This window comes from Tinamus guttatus, unplaced genomic scaffold (assembly GCF_059628265.1).
Source record: "Tinamus guttatus ecotype Peru unplaced genomic scaffold, ASM5962826v1 Tinamus_guttatus_pri_ptg000383l, whole genome shotgun sequence".
NCBI classification, from domain to species: domain Eukaryota; kingdom Metazoa; phylum Chordata; class Aves; order Tinamiformes; family Tinamidae; genus Tinamus; species Tinamus guttatus.
Genome location: NW_028288917.1, coordinates 4,538,080 through 4,561,000, shown reverse-complemented (window position 1 = coordinate 4,561,000; position 22,921 = coordinate 4,538,080). Strand labels below are relative to the sequence as shown.

The following is a 22,921-nucleotide window of genomic DNA, read 5'->3' as shown; positions in this document are numbered from 1 at the left end:
AGAAAAAAAAAAAGAAGGAAAGAAAAGAAAGAAAGTAAAAAATGTTGATCTAATGTACTTCTCCACTCAAAAGAGACCCAGGCTTCTTTTTTTATTGAGAATTCATGGAAGCTAGTTATTGTTAGGGTAGATTCCTGTCACTGTTTGACGATCAGTACCTTAAAAAGTTAATGATTTTCTGAATCTTCTGAATTCTGAATCTTTCTGAACAACTTCTCATGCAGCTGTCGGACGGATAGACAGCAAAGCTGAGTTTGTGATGGAGGTCTCGGTGTCTCCTCTCAGTCTACCAACAAACCATCGTTTTCACTGCTGGGAGTGAAAGGAACAATTGCGGGGGAGGGATATACCTTATACTAGACACTCATGGCCAAAAAAAACCCTAATCTGTTTGCTTTTTAACTGCTTTCTGAAGAATAACTTCATACTTTTTGATGAATTTACTCTGTCACTCCCCACAATTAAATATTTCATTTTTCATCATTATCCCTTTATTTTTTTCTACAGATTAATAACAGAAAATACTCTTGTTACTTTTCACTGGTATTTTTGTTATTACAGGAAATTTAAACATAAAATATTTGTGTGATTTAAACTGTGTATTGGTTTGATTTTCATTTTGCTTTCCTCTCATTAAAATTAAATAAGTGGACAAACTAAGATGACTGAGAAAAAGGTTTAAAATGCCTCCAAGTTCTCTTTCAGCTTCCAGTCATTTGCCCTTCCAAGACTATTGTAGAAACTAGAGTAAGATCACAATACTTTTTTTTCAAAACAAAAAGTTATTTTGGGTAAAATGCCTCATACCTTAAATGTCACTAAAATCAAGTTAAAATCGAAGACTTGAGGTGAAATGTAGCACAGTTACAAATTGCTAGTGAAGTAACAAAAAAAATCACTGTTAAACTTTGTGTTTGATGTTGCTGTTATGCATTCATGATAAACACTCTATTTGTCTTATAGTGGTAAACTGTTCTGACCCTGGCTTTGTGGAAAATGCTATTCGGCATGGACAGCAGAATTACCCTGAAAGTTTCAAATATGGAACAAGCGTGGCATACCATTGCAAGAAGGGATTTTATCTGTTGGGTTCATCTGCTTTGACCTGTAAAGCTAATGGCCTGTGGGATAGATCACTACCAAAGTGTTTGTGTAAGTATTCATTCAGTTGTATTAGCATTAAACAATGGTGCCTGATTTTTTATTCGCAAAGGTGCTAAAAGTTGAAAAAATGCAGTCATGTTTTGGGAACCAGAACTGGATTTTATGAGCAACATATTGTAAATTGTATAATTCTGTGAAGAATCATTCAGGCAAACTGGTATGCAACTTTCAGCTATTAATATAAAAATTATTTTAGAGGAAACTATGGACCTATAACTTGAATTGCTATAAAATAAATAGTAAATTGCCCATATACTGTATTCTTACAGTATTCTACTTGAAAACAGCTAGAGAAACTTAAAATCATTACTGAACATATTATCATTAGGAATGATAATCTAAGACCATTCCTTATGGAAGGAGGAGAAGAATATGAGGAATCTTAATCACCTAAAATAGCTACCCAATTTTCTACATCAAGCATTTTGGAAATTTGATAGCATTTATATGTCCTTCTGTCTTTAGACAGAGTTTCAATAAAGTCATAGTTATCCATCTCCTCAGTATAGGAAGTCCTAAGCTTGCTCTGACGATGGAGGCTGGGGTCATGGGAACTTCCAAGTAAGTCTGAGAAGTGCCTAAATTCCTCAGCCACCTTTGGGCTAGCAGTCATTTGCTGCTGATGGACTGAAACATTATCTGAATACTCAAAATCTACAGGGCAAATTTTGCATTCTATCCTTGAGATAAAACTCCTACTGAAATGAATAAAGCATTTTCTGTGAGAATGATCTGTTTATCCATTCTTAGATAAAGTCACACAAAGTCCTTTCAAGTACAGTTTAATTTTAAGAGGTATCAATGACAATCTCTCTGTTTTTCAAGTATAAGATTGTTTTCAGTGGTAGGGCAAAATGCTTGGAGAGACAGGTAAGATAGATAAACTTCTAACTGAAAATGGACATGAGGTTCTTTTTGAAAATTTTATCACTAGAAGTTCTTGTTCAACAGTGAAAAAAAATAGCAAAACATTGTCCTTTTATGTGAGTCAATACCTCTGAGAGGCATTGCTTAAAGCAGATGCTTCTTTCTACCTTCTGAATCGGAGAAAATTCCCTGGACTACAAACCATTGTACAACCACATTAAGAGTAATGTGGTTCTCTCTGCAAAAGTCTGATCTTCCTTCTTCCCCTCCTCTTTACCCACTACAGTTCCTTCCTGAATTGTGTCAGGGCTTGCAACAGGCTCATTAAGATAACAGATTTTGCTGAGAACTAAACTTTTTTTTTTTCTTTTTCTTTTTTTTTTTTTTCTGTGACATTACTGTTCAGCCAGAGCAGTTTCTTGATTTGGTTTACTCTTAACCTGATGAACTCTTCTGCCAGCCCAGGGAAAGGAACTGACACACACAACTGTGAAGAGAGGTCAGGACCATGGTTTTTGGCAGCACTGTACTGTGTAGTCAGTTTGATTTTATCACAGGACCCAGTGTATTGCATACAATTATGACTGTTGTCAAAAGTAATAACCATAAGAAATTGTTCATAATTTGCAATCTTTTTTTTTCTCTAGAAATGTATGGTCCATAGATCATGTATTAAAGTAATTTGTGAGTCTGATAAACTGATCTGTTTATTTGGTATTCCCTGTTTACGTTTGAAGACTATTCCCTGTGGTCATGCAAAAATTCTTCATTGCCTTTCTTTTAGGATACCTAACTTTTACACCAAAAGCATTCAGAATATGATTTATAATATACTTTAAGATGACTTATGCTTCCTTGATCTGAACTACTTGCTTGCAAATACCAAAACTGTATCAAAACTGCTTATGGAGTTTTTTTTCACAAACAAAATGCAATAGCATAAACTTAAGTGTGATTTGTAATTCACCAAAATGATCAGTAATTCCTTCTTCTGTTGCTCATTTTACTTCAACACAGTGCTGTAATAATATTACAGGTTTATTTTTTTATTTCTCTTTACCCGTGTAAACTATTTGTATTTATTCTGTAGGTATAATAAAACTACCAGTCATTATGGATATGTAACGTGAAAGCACATTACAACATTACCTCAGTTTTGTTTATCTTTTCCAGACCTTAAAAGAAATGGATTTTGTAAGAGTTAGGATAGTGAGTGGAAATGAGTAAGGAGAGAGATCTCTGTATAATACGAAGGAAGGCTAAAGTAGAGAGGTTAGTTTTAAAGGTAAATTTTGTCTCTATTCTTAAAAGTGACCAGTAAACCATTGATAGCCACAGCTAAACTAAAAATATGAAAAAGTGGAAATCTATCGAGAATTTTATTTTGTATGGAACTAATCTCATATTTAAAGATTTTAACAGCTTTTTTTCTACTATATGAAAACACTGTAATATAGTGTGTCCCTTTCTTCCTTAGCCATTTCTTGTGGACATCCTGGAGTACCTGCCAATGCAGTTCTTACAGGAGACAAATTTACGTACGGCTCCATAGTTCGCTATTCCTGCACAGCGGGTCGAAGTCTCATAGGAAACTCTACAAGGGAGTGCCAAGAAGATAGCCACTGGAGTGGAACTCTGCCTCACTGTTCAGGTAGCTCTACCAGCTGTCAGCTCAGTGTGACCTTATAATTAAATGAAAGGCTGTTCTCAAGCAATTTTTAACTCCAGAGGGATCTGTCTGTGTTTTGTTTCTTTTCCAGGTGTATTTTAATTTCACCAATAGCCATTCAGCTGATTTGCAGCCATTTATTGAAATATTCTAATGCATTTTCCCTTTTTCTTTTTTTTTCTTTTCATTACTTTGCTAACCTTGCTCTTCAGCTAGATATTATAATGGCGTAGCACAGTGAATAGATATCACAAAATAACATTTAAACACTAGTACAGTTCTGCTTTACCTGTTTACATTTATTCTTTTTTTTTGCTATTGTTTTTACTGAGATTTTGACCAGTGTGTTTATGATTTTTTTAAAAAGTATATAAGAACATACAAAATTCAGCCAATTGAATTATTTAGACATATTTTGAAAAAATAAAGAGGAGATGTAATAGAAATTAAGTCTGGAGATATTCTTAAAGATGGAGAGCAAAGACTTTCAAAATAGAAGATATACTGTGGATTAGTTTGAACTACAGTTTAGATGCTGAGAGATTTAGCTGAGATACAATTTTATGTTCAAAATCTATAATATATTGCCGAAAGTGAGACAACCAAATATTCTTCACAGTTACGCAGTGTGACTGTTGCAATAACTTTGCATATTTTTATTATTAATTTAGGACCATAATGGGATTCTGTTTTGTGGCCTGTATGGTGGAGCTGATGCAGAAATTGCAGGGTGTATTTTAATTCATATTGAAAACATATCTCCTTGGCCATCTCGAGTAGCATTTTCTGTAGCAGCTTTACCTGAAAAAGCAACTCTTTGGGTCATCAGAACTACCAGGTGTGTTTGAGACATCTTTTTTTACAGCAGTTCCTCTGTCCACTAAGACAATAACCAACATTTGCACAGGAGTTTAAAGGATAAGGAAAAGGCAAGGACTCCTTTCCTTTTTTAATAGGCACAAGGAACCAGCTACCGTTTAATCTTGACATTCACTATATCTATTTCAAGTATACTTCTAATAGAAAAAAAATATAGCAAGAGTAAAGAGGATTACATATAAGTTTCCCAAGAACTATATTTGTATTACCTTTCTAAGAAGGAATAACTTCTTAGGAGGAATAACTTCTGAGGAAGCTATTACTGGTAGCAGAGTTGAGCAGTAAAATGCAATGTGTTGAAAATGTTATTTATACCAAAAAGATAACTGATAAAAAATATGAGGGGTGACTCCTGTGCTAGTAGTAATGTTTTATTTTTAATTTATACTATATTTTATGCTCTGTTTATACTTGAGATAAGCAGTAGACAAAGAAGAAAGATGTGTTATTTTTATCTTTGGCTTTGGCTTCACTCCCATTGGAAGAAAAGTGATTAATTATAAAAGAAACCAGTTGGTAGAATTTGCAAGAAAGAATCCTTACTGCCACTAGAGCTAAACATGATATCTCTGCCAAAATTCTGCTGTGTTGTTCTTTACAGGAAATAATCCTGGCTATTGTGATGATCCGGGCATACCAGCTCATGGGTCTAGACTTGGGGATGAGTTCAAAATAAAAAGTCTTCTGCGTTTCTCATGTGAAATGGGTTATCAGCTGAGAGGATCTGCAGAACGAACATGTCTGTTTAATGGTTCTTGGTCAGGTATACAACCTGTGTGTGAAGGTAGGTACTGATGACATTGGGATTGACAAGCAACTATTGGTTTGTTTAAAAATCTCACTCCAAATTTACAAGATTTTGGAGTGTATATTTTTGAAGTAGATTATGAGAGAATACCAGTTAAACAAATGAGTTTGATAGTAGAGAGCACATACCGAAGTTAAATGTAAAATTTTTTAAAAAGTAAGATTTTTACTTTCTCTTCCTATTCATATCTATACATCAATGTTGTATTCATAACTAAGAACAAATGAATGACCATTTCTTCACATATTGTAGATCTCATCTTTATGAGAGATACTGTTTTATCCTAGCTTCTTCAAAAGAAATGAAATAGGGAAAATTTCTGGAAATCACAGTTAAGAATAAAATGCAAAAATATAATAAAGCTTTTTTTAATAATTTTTTATGCAGTATCAGAAGTAAAAAGAAGTAATGAGAAGTTGTGGAGCCAGTTTTAAAATGGCTTTGTTCTTTTCAAGAATACTCAAAAGGATGGTTGATCTCATTCATTGGCTTGGATGCATAGCTGACAAGTCCTGTAGTATCTGTAATCTCTGACACTGAATGAAGAAATGGAAGATAGGACAAGATATTTTTCACAAATTCACATTGTTTCCCAGTTAGGGGTGTTATCACAGTATTCTCATTTAGAAGCGTTCTTCAGCATGGACTGGCTTTCTGTCAGTGTAGATCCCACCATGACTATATGAAAATAGCAGTGGGCACAGGATCAATATTTAGAGGAGAGAATTTAAGATGGGAGGTAGAAAATTTAAGTTATACAATGTCCATTCCTCCCTTACATGAGGACATTAATTGTAGCATAAGTAATGCAGAGAGCGCGAGAGACAAGGAGAGCATATTTTCACCCTTACACACTATGAGTAAGGGATTGTGACTATGGGGACCATAGCACAACATGGTGACTAAACCCACTGATTTTAAAACTGACTTTATCTCAGATGTCTTCATTCTGCTTTTCAGTAAACATAGTTGATGTTTATTCCACCTGTCAGGAAATCACACACTAGGTAAACACTTAGTGTGTTAATACCTTTCTTTGTGTCTAGTTGTTTGGCTGATGTGGCCTCTGCTGAGGTAATTGATATAGATCACCACAGACCTAAAGAAAACAAGTAACAGCCAAGAGCATTCAAAAGTCTGCCTGTCAATATTTATTTCCTCATAAGCAGAAGGGAGGAAGAAAGAAGGGCAGCTATAAACCTGCCACTTGCCAGAAGTTACTTCAATGTCCGTCATGATTCGACATTAGTTCTGACATTCCCTAAATTGGCAACAATGTCAATAGAATCATCAATGACAGTTTCACTAGAAATTCTGATGATAAATATTTTCGACTATAGGAGTACCAAGAAAGTGTGAGGAGGTCTAAGAAGTCATTCACTAAATTAATTCCATTCTGCAGAATTTTCGAGAAATGACATTTCATTTTTAAGAAATTCCCTATTAAAAAGAGAAACAGTAGATATTAGATTTCTATCAATACTGGCACTGACTGCATGTTTAGAACATGCATAGAAACATGCAGATCTGTATAAATGGAACTAAAATAGCACTTGGAGGTGAAATCAGCATAGAAATGCATGAAAATAGCATTTCCCTTCATAATCTGTAGGACACCTTCTTTCAGACTTTGCGCCGACCAGCTGTAATAAACTTTTTGCATGGTGCATAGGTTCTTTGATCACTTTGAAGATCATCAGATCAGGTGTCTCCCTGTTACACTTCTATCCAGAAGAGACTCATGGCTCAGGCCATCTCATAGGCACTCCTCAGTGCTAGGTCAGTGGATGAGAACTGGAAGTAATGGATAAGCAACTGTATTTCATTTAATTTTGTCTCTCCTTTACATTGTTTTAATCTTTGATCTGGCAATCTGGTCAGTAGTGGCATTTTTGCAGCCCTCCTTTTGTAATCTTACCAGTTTTGTACACGTTTAATATTCGTACAAGATAAATCTATTGCATTGATAGCTGATGGACTCTTCAGGAAGTGGGCAAATATTCAAGCTGATTCTACTATTATAATTCAGTTCTGAGTGGCATATCTTAAAATATTTTGTAAAATGTTCCCTCCTGTCAAGAGAAGAGACAACACTTTTTCAAGAAAATGGTAGAGAAAACTTAAGAGAGATACTTGCAGAGACAAAATAGTTACAAACCATTCAAATAGTTGAGCTTCTGTAATCTGTGAGCTCAATGGCTATCATGAGGTGATACCTTGGCTTTCAGTATATAGTATACCAAAAGATACTCAAGACAACACCCCAGATGATGGAGTAATCAGCAAAAGATTGCATGAAGTGCTTTTCTACCTGAAAAATGTAAAGTCTGTTTTGTTCTGCACTGGCCAGGATTCTCCCAGCAGTGTAACTGGTATAGGTGGCAGCATGGGGTAGGGACTGTTTCTAGTAAGCAGTATAGTCACAGGGCTGGAGGATGGTCTCTGTATCATTAAGAAATGAACTAAATTATTATCCACATAAAATACTTTTATCCATCTTCACTACAGTGAGATATTGTGATATATAAAGCACATTCATCTACACACTTATAAAAAAAAAGCATGCATATGTCTGTAATCTGTCACTATTCCTGTGATGCTATAATAACTCTCAGAGTAATTCTGCCATTAACTACAAAATTAGTGATGTGGTACATTTGACATTCTTTTAATTTGAATTGCATCCATCTTTTTTTTTTTTCCTCAAAATTATGTTTACTGAGGTTATGCAAATGTGAAAATGTACTTGTCAAATGTGCTTGCAGACAGCTGGCCTGATCTCAGGAAGTTCTGAATGAACTTTCTTCTGTTCAGTGATTATACTAGGTGGACTCAAGTGCACTGTCATTTATCAACTTCTTACATGCACACTGTGAAAGAGACCAATGAACATTTTTTATACTTACCATCTTTAATTAATCAAAGTAAGATATTAAGTCAAAAATGCAACCATTAAACATTTTCTTTTAATATTTGCTATAACTTTTTAATAAGGTAGTTTCTTTAAAAAGTATTGACCTTCATTTTTATGTTCTGCTGTAGAGAAATACTGATTCCTAAAAACTTTTTTTTGGCAGCTGTATCTTGTGGGAACCCTGGCACTCCAGCCAATGGTATGATAACGTACAGTGATGGAATATTGTTCTCCAGCTCTGTCATCTACGCCTGCTGGGAAGGTTACAAAACTTCAGGTTTAACTACTCGACATTGTACTGCCAATGGCACATGGACTGGCACTGCTCCAGACTGCACAGGTCAGAAATAGTTTTCTACCTCAAACTCTTTAAAGTAGTAAGAAGATCAGCCTTTCTAAGGAAAAGCATTATTTGATTTGATTAAAAAAAATACAAACATTTCCCTCTCTTCTTTTTTGTAATGCAGAATTTTCTTATAATACATAAACATTTTATGTGCTTAAAGGCATATGCACTTCCTAATATATACCAGATGTTGACAGAAATATCTTTTTGAGAGAGATATATTGGTAACTTTTCTGTATTTTTTTACCACGTAAGTGCATATGTTAAAAATAGTGCATTGTTGCTAAGAACAAGTATTTCTCCGATGTTTCCTTTAGCCCTGTAACTTATGGATAGATGATGAAATACTAGTAGCTCTAAATCAGATTTTATCTAGTTGGATACATTGCTATAGTAGTCTGCATTCGAAGTTAACTAAGTCCAACCTGATCAGTAAAGATTATGGCCATTCTGTTAAGGAGCAAGTGTTAAGGAGCAGCTAGAGAAGGTTGCTGGCAGTGAAAGGAGGTAGCAAGGCTGGCAGGAGACTTCCATATTACCAGACCATAATACCACAGCAGAGCTGGCCTGAGACCTGGCAGCCAAATCCTTGAAGGGGAAGAAGGGGAGAAAGTGACAGCAAAGAAGGGCCCCAACAAGGGGGTTACTCAAAGAAATACAGAGTAGTAATACTAAAACATTTTGGAAAAGCTACCTACCATTTGTTGGGAGAAGTGATATCAGATAAATAACACCTGACTTCATTCTGCTGAAAAGAAACTCTGCCTGAAAATAAGGTCTTCTTTCCAGGACTAAGCAAGAAAAAGCTTCTCTGTTAAACATTAGAATTAGAAAACAGATTCTGAGCTCAGTGACACTAATACAAACAAACGAATTTCTTAACTCAATTGGAATTTCAGTATGCAATCAACATTTGACATAAATGATGAAAGTTCTAGTATGGAAGGAGGAAAAAAACCAACAAAAATGCTATGTCTAAATGATAGCATAACTATAAGGGTTTTTTTAGCTTGAAAAAATATTTTTTGTAATTAATTTTTGTGAAATACATTAGTTAATATTGCAACTGCTTTGTGTACTAATAAAGAGACATTACCTACATATGATTGTATGTTTGCTCTTTCAATGTCTGATTATATGGTTATTGAATTTTTTTTTTCTTTTCTACATTAGTGATCAGCTGTGGAGATCCAGGTGCATTAGCAAATGGCATTCAGTTTGGAAATGATTTCACCTTTAACAAGACAGTCAGCTATCAGTGCAATCCAGGATACTTGATGGAGCCTGCTGGTTCATCTACCATGCTTTGCATAAAAGATAGTACTTGGAACCAGAGTAAACCAATTTGCAAAGGTTTGCTTTTGAACTTAAAAAGTTCAGAAATATTGTTCTGTGGACTTTACTAATAACTGTTTTTATTTATAAAAGAGAAAAATTGACAAAGTATCCTCAGGGATAATTTACATGCAGATATAACTAAAACATCTGCATAAGTATTTATGTTAAATTTTTATTATGTTGTACATACATATGATGTGATATAAAGCCAGTTAGAATACTAATATTAATGACTGTACGAGAACCAAACCAGTTTGCAATACAATTATCAGAGCACTAATTAAAAATGCTAAGAATGAAATATTAATTTTCCTTTTTAGACTCTTTTGTCTCAGATTAAAAGTTCAAAATTCTCTAAAGGGATCCTGCTAACTAAATTTTCCTTAAAAGAGGATTCACTTAATGAAATATTTTAGTCATTCATCAATAACCATAAAGATGTTTCACAAATACCTAATTACAAGCTCTAACATATAGGTCACAGAGAGAAGTTAGCCTGGTGAAAATTCTGAGCAATGCTTCAGCAACTATGGTAGTAAATTTAACAGCCAAGGGCACCTTCTTCATATAAAAGTCTTAGATTGTTTTAAGGTGTTGTGTAAGTCTAGCCTACTAATTAAATTTGATCTATATAGTTGAATAACCGCATTTTATATCGCAGAATTCACTGAATCATTTCATATTTCCATTCTTTGTTGAAAGAATCAATATGTAAATGTAAGCTTGATCATTCCAGGTTTCATAATTTTAGGCAGCCCTTCAGAAGCTGGAAAACATCATAGATCCATCAAACTCATATTGTGTCAAAGGATTGTAAAAAGTCATCCACATAATTGCTAGCAAAGTCAATGTCCATTGTGTGATAAAACCTTCAAAAATGTGAAAGTAGCTATTAAGGATTTTAAATAAAGCTGCACAATTAATTTAAAACGCAAGTATTTATTGCAAATATATGAACAATACTTCTACCTCGCTCAATAGCTTGTTGAGAACAATGATCAATAATGAATATGTAAGAAAGGGATTAAGAACCAAATGACATGTATATTCTTCTGGTTTCCACTGGCTTAGAGCCCATGAACTCTTAACTCTAGAAGTGATGTGTTTTGTATTTAAATTGTTTTTCTGATTATTATCAGCTCTTCTGTCAATATAGGATGTTTTATTATTGTAGAAGAGCATAAAATATGCATGATTTTGCTTACAAAATCATGACTAGATATGCATTCTCTTACATTCTATAAAATCTTGAAATTCTAACTTTTCTTTTTGTGACCAGCTATCACCTGTGGCCCCCCTCCACCAGTACTCTATGGGAAAGTGGAAGGATCCGATTATCGCTGGGGTGCCAGTGTGAGCTACAGCTGTGCAGAAGGCTATCAGCTGTCTAACACAGCCATTCTCTCCTGTGAGGGCCGAGGAATATGGCGGGGAGACATCCCGCAATGTTTGCGTAAGTTTTCTTGGTACAATTATGATGGGCTTCACTAAATCATCTCAGGCTACAGTCAGTTTCTTTCTTGTGGTTTAAAAAGGGCTTGTCTGGATCAGGTAATATATGGACTACTGGAATGTCCTCTTTCCTTCTTCCATAAAGCATGCTTTGCTATGCAATTGAGTGGTTCTACCCATTCCAGGTCATAGGTTTCTCCAAAAGTCACCTCCATCTCTTATTAACCAATTGGATCCAACACCGTTTGTCTTACTGACAATTTTGTTTAGTGTTCTGACTTTGACATGTGGTGAACATCATTAAAATTTTTCCCTTAAACTTTTCATTTCTTTCCTCCATTTTCATTTCCATTAACAGGTGGAAATAAGAATCCTAATGCTTAATCTCATAGCCTTCCTCTGTTTTGTTAATCCTTTTTTCTTTTCTGAAGGCAAGTATACGCCCTCATATTTTGCTTGTATTTAATTTGCATTTAATTTTAATCTTCTAAAACTGTCAATTTTTCTCCTTCAGTGTCTGAAGTCTTGTCAGGAATCTGATAAAAATTTTTCCTTTTCCTTAACGAGGGCCAAAATTTCCAGCCTACTCACCTGCGGGCAACTGCTCTGACAACTGAATACATTTTGAAGCATTACATTCTAACATCGTCTACTCTGAAAGACAAATCTTATCAGCATTTTAGTGCTTCAATTAAAAAGGCTAGGGTTTTTTTTCAGGTTAAGTTTTATGCCTGTTCTAACAATCACAATAAATTTTAATCTGTTAGAAAGAATTCATTTGCACTATAACCCTACAGAGATGAATGAACATTTATAAGATGACATTTGCACTCAGTATGTCTGACTTGCAGCTAGAACAATGGAGAAGGCTTTTGAACATTTGTTGATGTTCAGTTTTTAATAATTCCTTTCTTTCCTTTTTTTTTTTTAATTTATGTATCAGCTGTGTTTTGTGGTGATCCTGGTACTCCAGCGGAAGGACGACTTAATGGAAAAAGTTTCACCTATAGATCTGAAGTTAACTTTCAGTGTAGACCCCCTTTTATTCTGATAGGCTCTTCAAGAAGATTCTGTCAAGCAGATGGTACATGGAGTGGAATTCAGCCAACATGCATTGGTAATAATTACTTATGCTGTTTTTCTTGAGAATATTCTTGATAAACTATTACACTATCATAAATATAGAAAACTTCTGTGTAGTGTAAAAAGAACTAGATAAATAGGTTATATTTTGAGTATAAAAATTTTAGAATAAACACAGTCACATATGAAGTCATTTGTATATTTACATGATTGCTTGTCTGCAGGAAATGCAGAATGTCAGCAAGTGCAAATGCATAAATTTGTTTCCTTTATTTTTGGAATCATTAGATACACAGAAGACTTTCTAGTAAATTAAAACCCGTATTCTATCACTGAAGAGGTAAATACATTTGTTAGAATCAATCCTAAATCAAAAAGCTCTATGGACCTTGCAAAAGCAGCTTGAACGGCTCAAAAGGATGAAGTGTGTTGAGTCTGATCTTTTGAGATTTCAGTAAACAGCTGAGTACTGTCAGCTTCTTATTGATTGACATGCAAGTGGTAGGCTTAGTATGTAACATAATCAGATTATTAGAAATACTGGACTGCAACTCCTATGTGCAGAAGTGTTTGCTCTGTATGTGCCACCCACACTGTGAATAGTACTTCAAGAGGATGGATATGTTATGTTTTCAAAAAGCTTTCAAGGGATAAGCTTAGAAATAATGAATACAAATCTAATTATGAAGTCTACAGTGCCAGAGATATCTGAAGAAATGGAATTTAAATAATATCAGTGTACTGAAACAAAGTACTGTAATTTATCTTTGAAATTTAATCTGGAATAGTATTTTATAGCAATATGTACATTCCATGAATACTGCAAGTCTTGTAATAACTAGACATTGATGAAATGACTTAACCTTTGAAAACATTTTTAGATTATTCTTTCCATACAATAATATATTTTATGTTTTGCATTTTACATTAGATCCAGCTCACAATACATGTACAGACCCTGGTACTCCACATTTTGGAATACAAAACAGTTCCAGAGGTTATGAGGTAATTCATTTATTTGTCAGTTTTCTAAAATGAAGATCTATTTAATCATTATAAATACATTAAATTACCTGTAGGCTAAGAAATCTATTGTAAACCTTAGTAAATTTCCACTTCTTTTTAATAAAAAATCAGGCTTTATTCTGAGTTATTTTTTAACGTAGAGGTTAAAGAACAAGTTTCTAACCTTGTAATACATCATATATTCATTTTCTTAGGAGAGTTCAATAGAGAGGACTATTTATAAATTGATTACACAATATGATATGACATGATGTAATTACTTTGTTTTATGACCATAATTCTTTCATACTTGATGAATGATCAGTAAATGCCTAACATCCCAAGACCTGTCTGATCCAGAGGCCATTTAGTCCTTGGCAAAAAAGTCTTCAGGTAGCTAAATTAGCAGTTAATATTTATGTTTTTTTTGCATGGTCAAGAAGATAAAATTATTCCATCTGTTGGATCCAGGTACTCTATGATGAATGTCCGTATTTTAATTTCTGAATTCCCTACAGGATATTTTTATTAACTGACATTCATAATGACTGAGGAAAAAAAATACATACAACACTGATCAATCCTTAGTCTTTGTTTAGATTGATTAACCTCTTGCAGTTAGATTCTTTGGGTATAAATATTCAGGTGATCACCTTGAGTCTCCTTCCTATCTCTGAACCTAGTATGCCATATGATATTACAGTTAAGTTCAGTAGAACTAAAATAAAATAAAATAAAATAAAATAAAATAAAATAAAATAAAATAAAATAAAATAAAATAAAATAAAATAAAACTTTTTGTAAATTCTTCTGCTTTTTGACGCAGTGCTTCTCCTAGAATTGTGCTCTCCAACTTAGGTGTGATTGGCAGCTCCTTTCTTCACCTTGAACTTCTACCCAGCTTTCAGGTTCCCAAGGTTCCCAGGCACTTTCACCTCAGCCACATCTTGTGGCCTCACATATGAGGTGGTTTTCTTTCCAGCAATAGGCGCATCTGTTTTCTCATCTTAAGCCTATATCTGTCCCCATTTTCTCTTAAAATAAAATTCTAATCTTCTCTCTAATTCCTAACTTGATCCAGAATGTTTCTGCCTTCCCAGCTTAACCTGCTTCATAAGTTGACTTTAATATTTAGATCAGAGTTGTATTGCTCCAGTTCCGATTCTGAATACAGAGACTAAATTTCAGTTTTCAATCACTTTTGGAGGCAGTAAAATTCTTTGTTCTGCACTTTGGCTTTCTTAAGTATGTGCTTTCACGCCTAAACATAAATAATAATAACTAAGGATAGAAGTATGTATGCAATATTAGAGTCAGATCAGAATCTGGCACAAGATGTTGACTTCTGTCTACTTATTAGTAAAGTAGGTTTTTTAGCACATACGACTATTGGGGCTCCCAGATGTATGACTTCTTATACAAACTTCTATAAACCACCTTTTAACAGTTTTTCCTCATCACAGAAAGATGTAATGACAGGAAGGACACCTTTGAAGGATTTTCTTCTATCTACCAGCATCACTTCTGTCTTGCACTTGTTCATTTTTTGGCTGTTGTGCTTCACTGCTCTGTAACTATTACAGATGCCGCCCGTGTTTCCCCAAAACACAAAAATAATACAAAAATAATACAAAAAGTGCACTGCTATTATTATTACTTTTTTCCTCTAGAAAGAGAACTACCATCCACACAGTCATTTAATTGTTGCATGGCCTTCTGGATCATTAAGGAAATATTTGCAGCTCATCATTACTTAAAGATACTACAGTATGGGTAATTTTGTAAGAAGTAAGATGACAGAGTCAAGACCAGCCACATTGTGTTCTGGTCTTTGACACAGACATGCCGTGTGTCCTTGGAAAGACAGAAAGATGAAAATGCTTAAAAATAGTTACAATATCAGTGCCTGTACCATTTCAGTAATTTGACATTTACAAATAGCAGTGGATTTCCCAAGCCATTTCAGGTAGAACTGGAGCTACATTTGTTGGACATATATCACCATAACCTTTTTTTTTGGGTAACTAAGTATATATTTAACTTATGTTACTGCCCTTTGACTCACTTCTCTTCTTATTGTATTGCACCCGTTAGGTATTTTTTAATGTCCACTTCAATTTCCCCATTAATTTTCCATTATATAACTACCTATAAGTACACTATTATATAACTTCTCAGGGATTTTTGTTCCTGTGAAGTATTTTATTAGTATTCGGTGATTACTGTTCACTAGCAACATGCTTATTTGCAATTTTCCAAGTGATATGTTACTTAATAAATTGAGTAATTCCAAACAATATTTACAATATTTACTTCTCTCTTCCTCTTTTTTTTTTATTCTTTAATTTTACCTGATCATGTCTATTGCCAAATTGTTTTATCCAAAAACAAAACAATTTGTCTGTGGTCATCTCCACATTCTCAAGTATCCTGGTCTGGACTGTTCTGGATACTTTTTTTCAGTACCATCAATAAGTACATTTTACTAGAACTTTTCACACAATCTTCTTTCTCTTATATTATGTAAACTGTTACTTCATCACATTTTTATCCAAAATTCATGCTTTTTGTTTCTCAGTGGAGAGAACTTGCTTTTGTTTCTAAAGAAAGAGGGCTTATTTACTTGTTCCTTTTCTTCTAAAAAAAGTCGTATTTTGCAGTGTTGCACTCACCAGAAGAAAAGGCATATCACAATTGACCATAGTAAGGCTTTCCGTATCATCAGTCTGCAAGTTGAACATCTCAAGTAAAACTTATGTAGTTTGTAGTAACAAAGGAAATGCAAAAATCGTGCCCTGAATTATTCACTATTGAATTCAGTTGAGAATGCAATTATTCTTTATAGCCTTTTCTTTTTCCCTTTTTTTCTTAAAAATAGCTGTACTAAAGACATGCAATATAAAAAAAAAAGATTTAAAATAAATGTCATGGTTAAATCCTACTGAAGAATGTGGAACAGCGTACAACAAACAGATATACCTATCATTTGGTTGCTTCTGTTACTCTGACAAACTAATGAGTTGAAAATCATGGGTGTCATTCTTTTCCATGTTCGCAGGTGTGAGTTTTTCTACCTGCAGCTATTGAATAAAATTATGAAGGATCAGCTACTCCATTTTTTTCATGTCATAAAAAATGTTTAGTTCTGTGACCTGTTAACAGAAGTCATTTTTATTTTTGAAAAATCTCTCTAGTAGCTTGTCACTATATTGATATCTGGCTACATGTGGTAGTTATTTCATCTAATATTCCATTTTGATCCCTAGGTTGGGAGCACAGTCTTTTTCAGATGCAGAAAAGGTTATCATATTCAGGGATCTACTACCCGTTCTTGCCTTGCTAACCTAACCTGGAGTGGCATACAGTCAGAGTGTATTCGTAAGTGTGGCTTTCGTGTTCAAATACTTTGTATGCTGTGCAATTTTGGGAGTGTAAGTCGATTCATGTGGAAGTTCCTACTAACATGTCACAAAAAGTCAAGTTTACTTAAAAACAATATGCCATATAATTTCTTTGTTTCCTTTTCTAAGAACGGAGATATATTTAGGACTATCTACTTTGATTTTTTTTTATATTATATTTTGTGGGGATCATAATTCTGTCAGTTTTGCTGAATAACTGTCAGTCCTCACCAATCCCACTACATTTGTTGCCTGAAGTTAATCTAGTTTATCTGTGTGTGTATTAGATTAATAGCAGAAAGTGTAATTCGTAATGCATGGGGGTATTTTTTTGACTAGCATTTTGTGAGTGAAACTTGAACTCTGCATTTCTAGCCACTGCATGGTTATATAAGTGAATCGTATATTTATATCTGTGTATTAGTTGGAGAAAATCAAATAAACACTGTGAAAATATACTGATATAAGTTAGAAGAAAGCCATTAGAGTGACCTTATATTCTTATCCTATTTAGTATTTGTTTTGTTTTAGATGAATACCATGAAGCACAAATCAAGAAGGATATTGAGCAAAATTATCTGTTATAATCAATGTACTATGACAAATCTTCCCGTGGAACCTCTATTTCATTTGAAATTTATACAGAATTTATTTGGCAATCATTATGTAATTTTCAAGTTTTTTTAAATTTTGAGTGGAAGTGACAATTGAAGCTATAACAGTAGGATAATTCATGGTCATGGGTCTTGGCCTCCTTTCTTTTTAACTCTTTTTTTGCCTTGCTAATATGATTCAATTTTAGTGTATTGTTAAAAAATACATTGCTGTATCATTTCCATCTTCCTATGATAATAAAACCATCCACACAGAGTATAATTGCTTCTTATTAATGCAAGCAATTTGTCATTTCTAAAGGCATACGAAGTTTGCCTAATGAAAAGGGATGTTTTGGTGTGCATTTATTTTAAATTACATGCACTAATCGATGTGAAAAACTGTCATCATTATTTCTAACTCTAAAAAAACATGTTTGCAGCTCATGCTTGCAGGCAGCCAGAAACTCCAGCACATGTTGATGTGAAAGCAATTGATCTTCCTACTTTAGGGTATACTTTGGTGTATACCTGTCAGCCAGGATTTTTTCTTGCTGGTGGATCAGAGCATCGGACTTGTAAACCAGATATGAAATGGACAGGAAAATCACCTGTTTGTAAAAGTAAGTCATTGCTCATGTGGTATGTTGTGCCGTACTTGCTTGGATGATCATTTTCCTTTACATTTTTATTTTGTATAATATGATTGAATTTGCCCAATTACTGTTTAAAAATGCATATGACACAGTAGCTTTTACAATTTGAAAGAAACAGTAAAAAAAAATCCAAGCGAACATGATACCTGGAGCTGACTGAGAAAAACATGGGGGTATGTATGAATAAATGTTCGGGTGTACATACATATCTTAATCCATAACACCACCAGAGAAAAACTAAATGATATAAAGTATATAATGCATGAACTAAATACTAGAAAATATGTAGGATATAGAATTTTAACTACATTTTCCTTATCTTTCTGGCACAGTTTCAAAGAGCATTTGAAAGTGCTCGGGGTGCTTATTGTTTAATATAAGATTTTGAATTAGGAACAAGAACAACAGATTATTTTTGGAGAACCAGGTTTTTAGATTCATTCAAGCATGCTTTACACATTGAATACTTTTTGTCTGAGGGAAGTTTCTTTTAAAATAAATACCAACGAAAACCTCAAAAAATTAAATTAAATCTTTGCGCTTTCCTTTACACCCTTGTAAATTTTTTGTAATTTTGTTAGAGAAACGCTGAGAATATAGTTAGGGATGCTAAGTCAGCACTTATATGTGAGTAAATATGGCTATAAGTTTCCTTATCCAGAAAATTTTAGAAGTTCATGTTTGAAATATAAGTAAGGGGAAAACAGTTAGATGTTGTGGGTAAGACACTTGCAACATAATGTTTAATTTTAATATGTGAAAGTACTGAAAATCCATTTGAGGCATGAACAGGTTTTCATTTTTTCTAAAAATAGTGGGTAGGCAACTTTAATATTGACAAGAAGTATTACCTATGAATAGAACTTTTTCTTCTTACACTAGTTCCCCAAATGGTGATTTTACATTGGTAATATATAATTAATAAATTGAGATAAATTATCTTGTATGTGTTTTTGTTCATTTTTTAAGATAAAATGCAGAAAAAAATCCTACTGTTCTCATATAATTGAACAAAGAAATTGTTTTCTATTGATTTACATTCTTTATATAGAATTCTTCTTGTGCTCACGCTTTTTGTACTTTTTTAACACTTGATCAGTGTAATCAGTCGATATCTACTCATAAAGAAAAAAAAATGTGAGCATCTGACTATCAGGCATGAGTATATTTAAAATAGCTATCAATACATGACCAAACTTGAGCTGGGATTAATGGATATTACTCTGCTGACCATGCCAGAAGTATATGTCATCATAATTCAGCTATCTGGTGTTTGCTGGTTTGTGTCATAAATTTATCAATCTTTATTATGTTTTGTTAAATTTAATATAGTATTATACATAATTAGACCTAGTATTTGTCCCCTCTATAAGGCTCTCTTTTATAGCACTGGGACTGATATAAACATTTTTAGTTCTAAGTAAAAATGTTGTTTTCCTAAATTATTTTCTGATTTTTTTTTTTAAGTGTTTAGGTCTGAACATGTATTCCAAGACTTCAGTTATTTCTGTTTTAAATATAGCTCTGTTAAATAAGGGATAATTGCATCAATCAGGCACTGTTTTAGCGTTCTATTAAAAAAAAATGTTCATGAAAATGATAATTTGTCTTTTTACTTGTAGGTAAAGGAGTGAGAGAAGTTAATGAAACAATAACTAAAACTCCAGGTTTGTATACAAGAAGAGTTTTAGAACTAAATAAATTAAAATGATTTACATCCAAGATTGTTATGGATGATAAAACTATTTTTAATATTTTACTTATAATATTTCATTACTCATTTCAAGAAATAGAAATGTTCAGAGTATTCATTTGACAAGTACCATGTAAAAGCTATTCTCTGAAATGCTTTCCCAAAGAGCATCTGTCTATAGTAATTTCTACAATATCAATTTTGTAAATTGCACCAAAAAATATACAAAGCTAAAAGACTAAAGCACATGAGGACAAGAAGCAGATCGGAAGTAGTTTTATATCAGAGATATTGCTATAATGGAGAGCCTTATAATCAGTGTAGACTATCACACAGAAAAAGTCAGTATTAGTGCTTTGGCTGGCCTTCATTCCAAAGCAGTTCTCAAGGTGCTCTCAGGTGGGATTTCCCGACTCTGTTGACCACCAGTAGCAGGCAAATATTTTTGCCACATTTGTATGCCCCTTCATGAGCATATTAAGAATTAATCTTTTCCTTCTGCTAGTGATAAAAGAGCAAATACATTTGAGAACTCCTTTGTGTAAATCTTTTTATATTCAATCACTTTCAAAATATGAAAGGCCTATTTTTTTTTTAACTGACATTCTTAACTACAGAGGTTTTACCACATAAATGAACTTGCAACTCAAAATCCTAAATTTTGGCGGAGTTCAGGGAAAATAAGATGAATACTTAACACTAATGGCAGTTCACAGAAAGGCTGTGTAGAATACATGTGATAAAAAGACATGTGTGTTCATAATTAACCTGCTGGGTTAGGCTGTTGGTAAGATTGTCAGTCAGGTGATTCCGTAAATGAGATCTTTTCAAATGCATCACTTTTACAGACACATAAAAATGCAAAACATAATGTGCATTCATCGTAATTAATAATACAGTCTTCACTTAATGGAGTCTTGTCCTTACTACGCAGCTGAGGCATGCAGTAATCTGATACCGCATGGTTTTTAAAGTTTCTGTGCCAAATTGAAATATTGACCAAGTATTCAAATGCATGCACTATGAGAGTATTGGTACCAATTCACATTATATGATGTCTTTTATGACCAGTTTTAATAGGGCTATTTGAAAGGTATCTTATAAAAATGAAATATTATGACTATACATGCCTATGATGTTAAGCAGAGAAGTGAAACTAATAAACTACAGTAATTAAAAGGATAAGTTTTAAGCTTAAGGAAAAGTTTTAAGAGCCGATCTACATTATTGTTACAGTTTTTCAACTTGTGAACTATTTTAAGTAAAGAAATTACATCAGAGCATTTTCTTTATCCTGTTTTTGGGCTTTTGGTAGAACACTGTTTGCTGATATGTGTATTTTAAATGTCTTAAAGCTAACATTTCCGAACTGGAGCCTGTGTAACAGAATAATGTTATGACTTTCCATGTTTGGGTATCTGAATCCAAATGATATTCTTTATTGTTAATTAAGTGGATAGTTCTTGCCACACTTATTGTTTATATAAGCAATTATAACTATATTTTTAAATAAACTTTAAATTTTAATAGTGCATAAGTTACAAACAGTGGATGTTCATGGTATACATAAAGTTTAAGAATTGCAATTCTGTCTTTGATTCCGGTGGTTCTCCTTGTTTTGTATAGTCTTTCATATAAGTTAGGAAGCTGTTTCAAGTAAGAGCCATGAATTTCCCATTTCTAGCATTTTGGAGAGAGTGAGCAAGCAGTGCACCACTGGTGTAATAATTCCCAATTCACTTTTCTCCTCCTGCATTTGTCCACAGTTTCTGCTAAAAACAGACATCTTAAAGGCTGTGAGGATTTGGATCAGAGCTATTCAGTGATTCATCAGCACCCTCCATGGGCGGGCAGCACTTAACCTTCTCAAAACCATGATTGGGCAGTAGAAAAACTCGTTTCTTCTACTGATCTGGCCATATGCAGTAGATGTAAATTCTGTAAATACTAAGCCAGTGATTGTATTCTGCCTACAGTGACAAGTTATAATTGGTGGTCAAAGCATCAGATAAGGTAAAAGTTAAAGATACTGAAAGTGATAATAGAAGTATGATGTCCAATTCTTGATAAAAATCTTATTTAGTATCAATCAGCAATAAACCTAACAGGCCTAGGTCAGTAGTACTAATCTTTCACATTCATAGGAAAATCAGACACACGTTTTTCATGAAAAGTAAAGACAAATACCGAAAAAACAAAAGCAAATGTTCAAGCTCAGTGTTACATGATTTGAAAACTTCGTCAGTACATTATCTCTACTACCTCAGATATGAGTCCTGCACTGCCATCCAAATGTTTGCAGACCTGGTGTATGACTTTGAGAACTACAGACATACTCTCAGCTCCACAGAATTACAAGTCCTTCCTTTGCAAAGCAAAAATCATTGCATGACAAAGATTTTACACCTAAACTTAATACTAGAGATCTGAAAGACTAACTTGTTAACTGGGATTAGTATAGACTAAAGACATTCATTAATCAAAATCAAAATTAATTGTTAAAGCTTATTTAGAAGAGTATGAAATACTACTTTTCTGTGTCATTTTTTTCAAGATACCATATGACTGGTTCAACAATTCTTTGAATAGAATTATATTTTGATTTTCTAAATTTTCAAATTGTCATATGCTACATGGAAAGACGTCTATTTTCACTTGACAGAAGCCGGCAGGAACCACTGGGTATCGTCTACATAGGAGGAGGGTTTGTTCCTCTTGGGACCCTCATATGAGATATAGCGATAGTTAGGAGTTAATAAATGTATCTAAAATAAAGTGAAAATTAGCCCTTTTTTTTCTCCTCTGCTTTTCTTTCTAAATAACATACACATATTACAGAAACTGTTGAATAATAAGAGGCACTTTTATTCTGTAGGTGATTTAGTGAAATATTTAAAATACAACATTTAAATATATGAAACACATATAGGTATGTATTTTTATTTTTCTGAAGAGAGGAAAAATCCCAGCAACATCCAGAAAATGACTCAAATAGCACAAATAGCTTATGTCTTATTTTATAGTTTTTTAGTTCATATTATTTAAAAGGAAAT

General features: G+C 33.4%; 1 protein-coding gene across 1 annotated transcript in view; it reads left to right on the top strand.

Moving 5' to 3' along the window:
• CSMD1 (CUB and Sushi multiple domains 1) overlaps positions 1-22,921 on the top strand; it is a 994,655-nt gene that overhangs the window by 961,850 nt on the left and 9,884 nt on the right. The window contains exons 55-65 of the mRNA XM_088530602.1: positions 964-1,152; positions 3,509-3,682; positions 5,181-5,363; positions 8,465-8,641; positions 9,821-10,000; positions 11,265-11,438; positions 12,381-12,554; positions 13,452-13,525; positions 16,792-16,903; positions 17,963-18,142; positions 19,798-19,842. Coding sequence (XP_088386728.1) covers positions 964-1,152; positions 3,509-3,682; positions 5,181-5,363; positions 8,465-8,641; positions 9,821-10,000; positions 11,265-11,438; positions 12,381-12,554; positions 13,452-13,525; positions 16,792-16,903; positions 17,963-18,142; positions 19,798-19,842 — 1,662 coding nt within the window. The remainder of the gene's footprint in view (positions 1-963; positions 1,153-3,508; positions 3,683-5,180; positions 5,364-8,464; positions 8,642-9,820; positions 10,001-11,264; positions 11,439-12,380; positions 12,555-13,451; positions 13,526-16,791; positions 16,904-17,962; positions 18,143-19,797; positions 19,843-22,921) is intronic.